Raw genomic sequence first — 10,575 nt, 5'->3', positions numbered from 1 at the left:
AACCCTAACCCTAACCCTAACCCTAACCCTAACCCTAACCCTAACCCTAACCCTAACCCTAACCCTAACCCTAACCCTAACCCTAACCCTAACCCTAACCCTAACCCTAACCCTAAAACCCCACTCTTGTGCAGCAGCTACCTTCCGGCGCTGACTGCAGAGACCACAGCGATATGTCACCCTTGAAGTATCTGCACCGTCGTTTGTTCAGGGTGGCCGAAATCTCTCAGAGGCCCAACTCGGAATCTCCGGCGGACCAGCGCGTTTGGCAAGTTCTCGTACCTACTGAAAGTCTTCGCACGGGTTATTTGTGTCATATGCTTGCTCTGATGGGATCAGAACAACCCCTGATTCCCGCCCATGCTTCGATAGACGCCGACCACACTTTGCACAAAGGGTCTATTATTATCTCCAAGCAAAGAGCATCGCGCCCGTCGACTTCTTCCGCCTTTTGCTGGACACCGCCGGGTTATACCTCAAGATGCTCCATGAATACTTGTGGGGGTTAGGATGCATTACGCGTCGGTGGATGTAGAGAATTCCGAGGAGAGTATCCGAGAATGTCAGACACGATACCCGTTGTGGAGAAGCTTTGTAAGGATATTCTGTTTTGTTTGTCATCAGAAGGGGTTTATCGGTGAATGTGCTTACACTGATAGGGGGCGTTATGTGGCGGAATATCTGGTGCCGCCCGACCACAAGACCACATTGTCGGTGTGCCAGACAGCGCACATAAAAGGGGAAGCAGCACATCGACACTTGCTTCAAACATCCATACCAACACACCGTAACATCAAACATCAACGACAACAATGTGCATGAAAGCTACTTGCCCCGATTGCGGAAAGGTCACTTGGAGGGGTTGTGGGAAGCACGTCGACCAGGTACGCCTCCAGCTGAGGGACCGGCTTGAGTTCCATGTTAACTTGTCACAGGTCATGGCGGATGTCAAGGAGGAGGACAAGTGCAAGTGCAAGGAGACGAAGAAAGAGACCAAATAATCGAGAGAGAAGCAGCGGAATATACACGGTACGTCCTCTGCACTTCAACCAGTACGAGGCTCAACCGTTCCCAGCAGCACGGATCGACAGGTTGATGGGTGGTTGATGGGTTAACGGGACAAGTGTAACGAACAAGCAGATGAATGGAATGTATTTGTTGTAAACCCAGAGCGTATATATAGACTTCAGTCAGACTTGAGCAGCCATTCATAAGCGTTCGTCCACGCCTTTTTACCATCCGCCTCGATCACGTCACCGTGGCACGGGATGATCCTATCAAAGCACATCCCGTTTCATTATGCTGGCATATATGAGCCGTGTATATAGTGCAAGCGGGGGGAAACGCACGTCTGATCCTTCCCAATAAGCAGTGAGAAGCGCTTGTGCAGTCCTGATTCTGGTCCAAACCCAGACCACCTCATCGCCCATGAACGGGCAGATTTGGTCTTGGAGAATTGGTCAAATATGTCATCTCTGCGCACCAGCAGACGATCTGAGTTCGTACCTGCTCTTTCGCAGGGAGGTTGAAGAGGAGATCTGCTTCTATCAGTGTCTTGGACGGCGTATGAAGAAAAGCCACGTCTTGGTTCACGTGTGACGGGATGTAGCTGGACATCGACCTCATAAAAGACACCCATCTCGTCCGGTTGAGCAGACTTACTGTGCTTGTATCTCAGGAAGGTCAATAACTGGAAGACGGAGGAGCCAGGCACGCACCTCTGGTTCAAAACCATACTTTGTATCCGGAGCATCTCTCCCATATGCTATATGCGGATCAGCAGGTTCTCAAGTGCTTCCCGATGCACGCACCTCCGTCCCAGTTTATATCCTTGCGTTTCTCCGGCAGTGGCTCGACACCAATGCACTTCGCATCTGGGAATTCGCGCTTGAAGTCGCCTGCAAGATGTTCAGTACCAAGTGGGAGAGCTGAAGGAGAGGCTCGCACTGATGAACATCGTATGCACTGCATCGGCAGCCATGATATACCTTGCTCTCTATCAGTCACCCTCCAACAGAGCGCCTAAATACCCACTTGACGGGCCCGAGTTGATGCAGCTTCGCCTTGGTGGGATCGTCCAGCTTTGTAGATGCGAGGACGCATACATCCCCAGTAGAGAGTTTGATAGCGGTAGATCTACCACCTACGGGGATGGGGCCGAAGCGGTAGAATGGTCTGGTTGGGTTGTTAGAGTCCGTAGAGGTAGTGGGTTGGGGGTCGGACCTGCTGAATATGCATATGGTAGGAGCGACCTGGAGTGGGATTAACAAGGAAAGTACGAGAGATGCATGAGGAGACGGACCTGACGAATGACTGTGTCTGTCATGGCTGTTCAGGGAGTAGGATTGATTGATGGTAGAGTGAAAGCAGTGAGATGCGGGGAAGGGGGTCGATGGAAACGTTGGCCCCTCGGGGAGTGATCGGACGATGACGACAATGACGCGTGTGCATCGCGACCCGCACTGCGACGAATCCCTCGGATAAAGAACGTAGACGCGGAGAAACTAAGACCAATCAGAAGAACCACAACAGATCATTTCAGAATCCAGCAACTCCCCCGATCGAAAGCCCGTCAACCAGTAAATTAGGAAATCCTAATCATAGTACAGTGCAGGATGCATATCCATTCACCGCCCTACTTGAGCAAGTTCGCATATGCCCTCGTCCACGCCTCCTTCCCCTTGCCCTCGATCACATCCCCGTGACAGGGGATAATCCGCTCAAAGTCCCAAGATGCCACCGTCTTCGCATCACGACCCATAGCACTGTGCATAGTATGAGTGTTAACGCGTTTGATGGTGGCAAGTACGTACGCTTTATCAGATGTAACCGAGTTGAGGAACCGCTTATAGAAACCCGAGTACGGGTTGAGGCCGCTGGTGAAGATACTGTGACCCGACTGCTTGCTCTTCGAATACTACAGCACGGATCAGCATACACTCCCTGTTTGATGCAGTATGACGATGCGCACCTGCTCCTTTCCAGGGAGGTTGAACAGGAGATCAGCGACTATCAGAGTCTTGGAGGGAATGTGCAGGAAAGCGACGTCTTTGTTCTGGAAGCCAGAGAAATAGCTGCCTGACGGTCAGATGATGCGTCCAGGAGCGACGGCTTCAATATCATACCATGCTCTGAGCTGATAATAAATGAGCTCATGCAGGTGATACAACGCTATGAATACTCACCTCGTCCTCATACCCGTACGTGGTTCCCTCAGCAAAGCCGTATGCTGACAACTTCCGTGAGCCAAGAGCGGAAGGACCTGGTATCAAAGAATGCACCTCCAGCCCAGTTGATATCCTTCTTCTTATGAATCAACGGCTCCACACCGATGCACTTGGCATTTGGATATGCTTTATGATACTCGCCTGATCGTGTGTCAGTGGTGGTTTCCTGTTCAGAGGATAGGATGAACGTACTGATGTAGAGAGTGTGGAGTGCATCCGGCGTGACGAGGTATCTAAATAACGTGAGTATGTTATTGACGGAACAGAAAGGAACATGCGCACTTGACGATCCCCATGCTATCGAGCGTCGATTTCGTGTCATCGCTCAGTGGAGTAGAGACAAATACCCATACTTCGCCGCTGTTGAGCTTGATGGCGGTTGTACGACCTCCAAAGGGGACGATCCCAAGGCGCGCGAATGGCCTGCGTGGAGAATCAGAGCTTTGCAGTGATCGCTGTGACGAACGTGCGTACTTGGAGAAGATGGTCAAACCTGGGACGACCTGGAACGAGATCATGAGCGAAGGTCAACACGGATGGGGTCAAGTACCTACCTCTCTGATGACGATCTCGTCGGACATTTCGCAGGATGCAGGGGTAGAAATGGACGTGTATGAAGACTATCGCCCATCCGTGTGGTATTTAAGGCATTCAGCCTGTCTTGGCTTATCATGGGGTCGATATGGGCGTTGTCGGAGAAGGCCAAGCCGAAATCTGAACCCTGACACGTTGCTTCTTAACGTTATAAACAGGCACTTTTCACATGCACGGCTTACTATGTGAGTGACGTCCATGTGGCTGGATGTTACAAAGCTTAGTCACAGTCTGGAGTGAGCGGCTTTTGACTCGGCGTGTTCCCATCACATGGGGTCAGAAGAGTTGTCCTCATTCTTTCGTTTATAGACCACGTATGCCTCGAGCAAAGGACACAACAAGCTTGTTATTCTCATGGACGGACTACAGGGCCGAGTTTTGACTACATCCATGCGCACATTTCCTTTCAGCACAATCAACAGTCCACGTAGCACGCTCAGTTGAGCTGGACGGAGAAGGTGGTGGTGTCGAGGGAGGCAGTGCCTGTACGTGTGGTCAGCAACACAATAGCTTAGGTGCATATACCAAGCTCACCAGTAAACGCCTCAGTACCAGTCTGGATAGCATTCAGGTACAGGCTGGTGGAGACGCCCTCGTTGTCCACAAGGTAAGTGAAGAAGGGCAGGAGGTTGGTGTTGAAGCTAGTGATCGAGGTGCCGGAAGTCGCTGGGATGAAGGAGTACACCTCCCAGTTCGAATTGGGGCCGGACCAGAGGTTCCACGTGTAGCCGTCAATCTCGATGTTGCTGGTCAGGAGGGAGCCGACGGGTTGGATGCCGCCGAGACCGCTTAGCCAGACCATGCTGTGATGCAGGTCAGAGGGTTGTTCAAAGTGATGATCTCGCGCTGACTTACATCTCGTACTCGGAGGTGGAGGAAGTAGCGGTGCCAGTGGAGGAGGTGCCCAGCCACATGTCGTATCTAGGACAGCGCTTTAATACTGACACAAGCATACATATAGGCGTGCTCATGCTCACGAGACATCAGCGCGGAGACCGCTGGACTCGCTGGTGTACGACCAGTCCCAGGTAGTGGGAAGGCTGGTAACAGAGCTGAGCGTAACACCATTGACGTTGTTGTTCAGGACGTTGGCATCTAAAGATTGGTTTAGTTATTGATCAACGGTAAGGGGACCGTCCTACAGGTCTTCACGTCATTCGGGTTGTTAGCCCAGGTGTAGGTCGTGGTCCAGGCGATATCGGTACCGCTGGTGGACACAAGGGTCGAGTTCTGCGAACCGACACCATTGGCTTGGAATCTTTAGCAATGCGTTTCAAGCAAGCACATAGAGCTTACCGGAGCCCCACTGGTTCTGGCAGAGGGTGTAGTCACCGCTGGTCGCGCAGGTGTACTGGCCAGTCAGGACAGTGGAACGCTCCTGGAGGGGAGCAGCGGAGACGCCGAGGGCAGCAGCGGCAGCGAAGAGGGCAGTTGCGATCATTGTGAGCTTGGCTTGGACGACTGGATAGACGGGCTGAGCCTGAGGGATTGCTGACCCAGAGCAAGCACTTTATATACCTCGCATTCAGAACTGCGAACGAGTTGAATGAGATCATCGTTGCTGGCCGCGGGGAGTCGTAGGCAGCTGGTCCAGACACGCTGCTAACAGGAGACGCCAGAGGATGTTCCGAACCTAGGAACGGAACAATGTCGTCTATCACTTGACCATCCACAAGCAGAGTACGAGGCGGTCGAACAATACACCCGTTCACGTGCGGCCACTGGAAACTGCACGTCGCAAAAACGAGGCAAGACCGTTCGGCTATTCTTGGATCTGAAGTACAGTATAGTGAAGCCACGGCAGGTGGACGTCATGTTCCTGGCATACGGCAAGCGCAGAAGACTGCTCGCAAGGATTAACCACGGCAAAAAGGTAGCATCCAGCAAGAAGACGCGTCTCCACGGGCAGAGGGGAAGCTCACTAAATCAAGTAGGGAAGTAAAGTGAGAGCATGAGAAGTTGCCCTCATAATGCATGTAGGGTTTTCATTTGCCCATATGCTTCCGTCCTCGCACCACCTGCGGTCGAACAGCATTTCCGTTGTTGCTAGATTGCGTTGTTCTCTCGGAAAGGACTCAACATGGTTGTTGTTGCTGTGATCGGAGCAGGTTGGTTCCCTTTCAGGATGGCAGCGACGTTCGCGGCTGAACTTTGCAGGTGTCATTGGCCTGACAACTGCGTTGAAGATTCAGGAATTAGGTCACGAGGTCGTTTTGATCGCAGAGCTGTTTCCCGGCGACGCGAAGAGCACACGCTATACCAGCAATTGGGCTGTGGGCAATGATCAACATAATGCCATATTCGATCCTCGCTTAGATTGATTGCACAGGGTGCTCATCATGTTAGTCCTGCCGGTTCTAACAAGATCCAACTCAGTAAGCGTTGAATTATCGCAGTATCTTCGGTATTCACTCTTACACATGCGTAGAGATGGAACGAGACACGTTTGACGTCATGTGGAAGATGTCGGCACCAGAGGCACCTACCGAAAGTCTTTTCCTTAGGCTGCCGCAGACCGAGTACTACGTGGAGGGTCGGGAAGGCCCGAATCCTCTTGCGGACTTTATGCCTAATGTACCACTGTCAGTTGGACTGTCGATTCAAGTGCTAATGGTCTTTTTTGGGCTCGTTTCATAGTATCGAGAACTGTCCCAGTCGGAACTTCGTCCTGGAAGCAAGACTGGTGTCACGTTCGAGACGCTCACCATTGACACCCCGCGGTATCTTGGGTATCTGTACGCTCGTGTCCTCGCGCAGGGCGGTCGATCTGTTCGGGCTCAGCTGCAACATATTCAACAAGTGCTGGATGGTGCTTTCCGTCGAGTCCCGGATGCGGTTGTTGTTTGCGCTGGTCTCGGAGCTCGGACTTTGGGAGGCGTCGAAGACAAGAACGTCTACCCGATCAGGGGACAGACGGTCCTCATCCGAGCACCCTGGGTTCGTTTCGGTCGGACTACCAGCAGCCTGTCCGGTTTGTGGACATATATCATCCCGCGGCGATCAGGGGACGTGCGTGAACCTAATCTCCGAATCACAGAATCTGGCTGCTGACCCTTATTAGGTGATCTTGGGCGGTACAAAGATTGACAATGATTGGCACGATTACCCAATGAAGGGTTCCCCAACTGCTGCTAATGATGTTCCAGGTACCCCAATCCTCGGCCGGAAACGACGCGGGATATTATCGAGCGTACACTTGCCATTGCGCCCGAGATAGCCCCGCCGGCCGCTCGCGAAGGAGGTCGTTCACCCACTGTGGAAGATGTGGAGTCCATTGTGATCGAATCTGGGTGTGGTTTCCGGCCAGGGAGAAAAGGCGGGGTGAGGCTGGAAGAAGATCAGATGACGAACAGCAAAGGAGAGACAATTCCCGTCATCTACCATTACGGGTACGCGTCTGATCTCGTCCCTTCCAAGTCCTTATTCATAACACCATCCAGTCATGGCGGGTTTGGATATCAGGCTTCCTGGGGCTCTGCTTCCATGGCGATGGAATTGCTCACCTCGGCCTTGAAGGGCGTATCCAAGGCCGGCACAACGACCCACGAACAGTAAGAATAAACCGAGAAATCGATGTCGCATTGTATGTGATAATAGTTACAAGTTGCACAAATTGCTACAGATAGAAAGGATGAATGAATAACATTGGATTACCCATATGGTAAAGATTCGTCACGAGGCGGTGGACGAGAGCGGTTGTCGGGGCGTCTGTCAGGCGGTGGCCCACGCCGAAAGTGATCACCGTTGTAGCCCGGCCTTGACGGATGCCCACGTCCACCTGGTGGAGGCGGACCACCAAATTTGTTCCCTCTGGGTGGGCCTCGTACTGCATCACGATAACTCTCAGGACGGTAATGGTTCGGAGGTGGTTGATGATGATGGTTAAGTTGTTGAGACGGTCCCCCTGGCTTAGCCTGCGCAGCCTGCCACGCCTTGCGCCGTTTGTCTTCTTCGATCTGCGCCTTCCTCTTGTCATACTCGTGAGACGGCTCATATTGCATCAAGCTGCGGAGTGCGTTAGACACTTCAAACTATAAAGAAGATCGACGCACGTCTTGGGATCAGCAGGAAGAGGATCAGTCCAGAACCACTCGTGGTCCAGAGCCTGGGCCGCAGTGATCCGTCGAACAGGGTCAAGAAGGAGCATCTTATCGAGCAAATCGGCGGTATCCCGTCCATGTCTGAACATTTAGGGTCAGTCTCGTCCATGTGCGCAACTCGATCACTTACATCTCAAAATGCTGCTTGACCGTCCTTTCCTGCCTAGGCCAAGTCTTCACTCCTTCACAACCAGGAAGCAAGCTCCACCCGGGCATGGTATCTTCAGTCGGAGTACCGCAAAGGGACCAGATCTTCTCCAGCTGGTTTAGATCAGAAGAGCCGCAAAACATCGGCCTGCGAATCCACATCTCGCCCATGATACACCCTACACCCCACATGTCGATCGCAAACCCGTAGTGTGTCTCGCCCAAGAGAAGCTCAGGCGGGCGATACCAGCGCGTAACGACACAGTTGGTATATCTGTTCTTCCGCAAGTCGATACCGTCGTCGCCTAGCCTGCTATAACCAGGCCTTGCGAGTCCGAAATCTGCGATCTGGAGCACGCCAGAGTTGGAGATGAGCAAGTTGGCAGCTTTCATATCCCGATGAAGGATGTTGTTCTTCGGTGAGGTGAGACAAGGCATGCGACACCTGCAAGTTACGTACCCGATGCAGGTAGTCCGTCCCTTCCACCAGCTGTTGCATATAGAGCTTGATCTGGGGAGTCGTGAGTCGCGCGGACTTGTTTTCCAGTAATCCGGCAAGATCATGGTCCATATAAGGGAAGACCATGTAGATATCCCCTTTTGATTCTTTCGTGGCTGCATATGACAGGTCAGTATGAGCCTGTGCAACAACCAGGACAAGCGCACTTTTTGTCACCACCATATCTACCACCGATACCACATGCGGGTGCTTTAGCCTTTTGAGCAGCTTCGCCTCCCTCAACGCCGTAATCGGCAACCCCTCCCTCTCCTCATGCATCAAGATCCTCTTGAGGGCTACCAACTGCCCGGTCACATGACTGCGAGCTTTATGCACCTCCCCGAATGTGCCTTCTCCGAGCTTGTTCAGCAACTCGTAGGCGGCTAAGCGCGAACAGCCGACAAAGGTACGCCCATAAGCGGCGAACTCTTCCTGCGCCGTGCGATGTTTAGGCGTGCGTTTGACTGGCTTGGCTGGCTGAGGCTTGGGCGAGGGTGGGCGTGTCTGGGTAGGAGTCGGGATGGGAAGAACGTTGTTCGTTGGAGGCTCGTGCTGTGGATGAGGGGCACCAGGGGTAATCGGCCTTGTAGAAGGGGGAGAGCGAGGTGGAGCCGGTTCTACTGAAGTCCGTCGTACGGGAGCAGAGCGCCTTGGGGAATGGGAACGGGCAGGCTGGGGAGGCTCAGCTGGGCGCAGACCACGGTTGTCGACACGCGAGTCTTCCCTATAGCGAGGAGACGGCGTGCGCCCATGCATGCCATAACTCGGTGAGCTCGAACGACCGCCATACGAAGGCCGATAATAGTCGCCCCGATCGCGATCCCTATACCTCCTATCGTCGTCGTACCTGTCATAATTCCGCGCTCGGTTGTACTCGTCGTCGCCCAGGCCAGGCTCCCAGTGATCAGCTCTTCCTGGGCGCGTGCGTGGGCTTAGAGCACGGTATCGAGGACTACGAGGGCTGCGGGGGCGGTAGTCCGGCGCACGCCAGGAGTCGAACGAGCGCTCTTCGTCCGGGAGCCAGGTGTCGTATTTTGTAGGTCTGGAAGGCCGGCGTCCACGCCGATCCTCGTCCTCTCTCTCAGGAGTCCATTCCCAAGCAGAAGCCTTCCTGTATCCTTCCTCCACTTCTCCATTCTCGGAGTCCTTGACTTCCTCGCCCTCCTCACGTTCCTTGCCCTTCTCCGCACTGGGCTTGCTCATCGGCGCCGCAGTAAGATCGAGTCCTTTCTCGAGCACTGGGGCAGATGCAACCTTGTTCTTCATCTTGAAAGGGAAGAACTTGACTTGCGCTTTCGGTTCTTCAGGAGGCGGGGGGAGATCAGGCGCCGGCACTGACGGTGGCTTGGGCACGCTGGTGGCATCGTCTAGCTCTCCTTCTTCTGGCTCTGAGGTGTCTCCCGATGGGGGAGGCTTCCTGAAAGACGGTTGGGTATGATTCACAGGAGGTCCTAGTCTAGAAGAAAGAGAGGCGGAAGACGGCGCAAACTGAGGTTTTGGTGGTAACGATGCTGGAACACGGGCCTCGAAAGGGTTGACTATGTCTGATCTGAAACGTTTTGCAGCTGGTTGTGATTGTGAGTCTGGTGGTGGACGTTTTATCTTGACAGGGGACATTGTGGTCGTTAAAGAAGAAGGAAGGAAAGAGAGGGAGAAAGAGCGGCGACGGACAAAGTGTTGTTGAGTGTGAGCCGCAAAGGGTAATCAAACGGAGGCAAATGGCAAAAGTCATTCCATGACAATAGGCAGTGTATTATATTTCATCTGTTATAAAAGGATAGTTTCAGTTATAAGCATAGAAGTATGGACGGACCATCTCAGCAAAACAACCCCAAACACATCGCTTGCTACACGGACACGCTCACCCTTAACTACATACCAATACATACTAAACTCTACTCTACATAGATGAAGTAATAATACGCCATTAAATAACAAACAAGTGATTTTACACGCATATATGCGTTATGAAGTGGTCAACAGTGCAAGAGCTGTCGTAAGGGAATTA

At 52.9% G+C, this 10,575-nt stretch overlaps 5 protein-coding genes across 5 annotated transcripts; 1 reads left to right on the top strand and 4 right to left on the bottom strand.

The window, feature by feature from the left end:
* Window positions 1-1,172: 1,172 nt before the first annotated feature.
* On the bottom strand, window positions 1,173-2,388 carry DACRYDRAFT_23983 (uncharacterized protein). Its single transcript, XM_040773496.1, has 8 exons — window positions 2,303-2,388; window positions 2,224-2,252; window positions 2,035-2,175; window positions 1,948-1,988; window positions 1,812-1,898; window positions 1,507-1,765; window positions 1,350-1,447; window positions 1,173-1,302 (listed from the first exon to the last, which is right to left on the bottom strand). The coding sequence occupies exons 1-6, from the start codon at window positions 2,324-2,326 to the stop codon at window positions 1,659-1,661; spliced, it is 429 nt and encodes a 142-aa protein (XP_040626364.1). The 5' UTR covers window positions 2,327-2,388; the 3' UTR covers window positions 1,173-1,302; window positions 1,350-1,447; window positions 1,507-1,658.
* Window positions 2,389-2,635: 247 nt separating this feature from the next.
* Window positions 2,636-3,808, bottom strand: DACRYDRAFT_110186 (uncharacterized protein; the record flags this gene model as incomplete). Its single annotated transcript, XM_040769022.1, has 10 exons — window positions 2,636-2,765; window positions 2,814-2,917; window positions 2,972-3,074; window positions 3,126-3,136; window positions 3,186-3,229; window positions 3,282-3,368; window positions 3,420-3,460; window positions 3,510-3,650; window positions 3,702-3,730; window positions 3,782-3,808. The coding sequence occupies 10 exons, from the start codon at window positions 3,806-3,808 to the stop codon at window positions 2,636-2,638; spliced, it is 717 nt and encodes a 238-aa protein (XP_040626363.1).
* Window positions 3,809-4,257: 449 nt separating this feature from the next.
* On the bottom strand, window positions 4,258-5,663 carry DACRYDRAFT_96203 (endo-beta-1-4-glucanase; the record flags this gene model as incomplete). Its single annotated transcript, XM_040777352.1, has 6 exons — window positions 5,118-5,663; window positions 4,964-5,071; window positions 4,799-4,916; window positions 4,677-4,742; window positions 4,356-4,624; window positions 4,258-4,304 (listed from the first exon to the last, which is right to left on the bottom strand). Exons 1-6 carry the CDS (start codon window positions 5,260-5,262, stop codon window positions 4,258-4,260), a joined length of 753 nt encoding a protein of 250 aa, XP_040626362.1. The 5' UTR covers window positions 5,263-5,663.
* Window positions 5,664-5,852: 189 nt separating this feature from the next.
* DACRYDRAFT_23982 (D-aspartate oxidase) lies at window positions 5,853-7,461 on the top strand. The gene is made up of 8 exons (XM_040773495.1): window positions 5,853-5,929; window positions 5,979-6,094; window positions 6,151-6,196; window positions 6,250-6,395; window positions 6,459-6,830; window positions 6,883-6,917; window positions 6,968-7,210; window positions 7,262-7,461. The coding sequence occupies exons 1-8, from the start codon at window positions 5,902-5,904 to the stop codon at window positions 7,374-7,376; spliced, it is 1,101 nt and encodes a 366-aa protein (XP_040626361.1). The 5' UTR covers window positions 5,853-5,901; the 3' UTR covers window positions 7,377-7,461.
* A 10-nt stretch (window positions 7,462-7,471) lies between these two features.
* DACRYDRAFT_56259 (kinase-like protein) lies at window positions 7,472-9,323 on the bottom strand (the record flags this gene model as incomplete). The annotated part of the gene is made up of 5 exons (XM_040775362.1): window positions 7,472-7,826; window positions 7,874-8,002; window positions 8,052-8,482; window positions 8,529-8,683; window positions 8,735-9,323. The coding sequence occupies 5 exons, from the start codon at window positions 9,321-9,323 to the stop codon at window positions 7,472-7,474; spliced, it is 1,659 nt and encodes a 552-aa protein (XP_040626360.1).
* Window positions 9,324-10,575: the final 1,252 nt, after the last annotated feature.

Source organism: Dacryopinax primogenitus (genome assembly GCF_000292625.1).
Source record: "Dacryopinax primogenitus strain DJM-731 SS1 chromosome Unknown DACRYscaffold_16, whole genome shotgun sequence".
NCBI classification, from domain to species: domain Eukaryota; kingdom Fungi; phylum Basidiomycota; class Dacrymycetes; order Dacrymycetales; family Dacrymycetaceae; genus Dacryopinax; species Dacryopinax primogenitus.
Note: the sequence above shows the minus strand (reverse complement) of the source record. Positions and strands in the feature narration are given on the sequence as shown.

Excerpts from the sequence above, each read along its gene's own strand:
- DACRYDRAFT_23983 (XM_040773496.1), bottom strand. The coding sequence starts at position 2,326 with ATGACAGACACAGTCATTCGTCAG. Across the intron at positions 2,253-2,302 it reads CAGACACAGTCATTCGTCAG|GTCGCTCCTACCATATGCAT; the intron begins GTCCGTCTCCTC and ends ATCCCACTCCAG. Across the intron at positions 1,989-2,034 it reads CATCAACTCGGGCCCGTCAA|GTATATCATGGCTGCCGATG; the intron begins GTGGGTATTTAG and ends ATAGAGAGCAAG.
- DACRYDRAFT_23982 (XM_040773495.1), top strand. The coding sequence starts at position 5,902 with ATGGTTGTTGTTGCTGTGATCGGAGCAG. Across the intron at positions 5,930-5,978 it reads TGTTGCTGTGATCGGAGCAG|GTGTCATTGGCCTGACAACT; the intron begins GTTGGTTCCCTT and ends TGAACTTTGCAG. Across the intron at positions 6,095-6,150 it reads GCTATACCAGCAATTGGGCT|GGTGCTCATCATGTTAGTCC; the intron begins GTGGGCAATGAT and ends TTGATTGCACAG.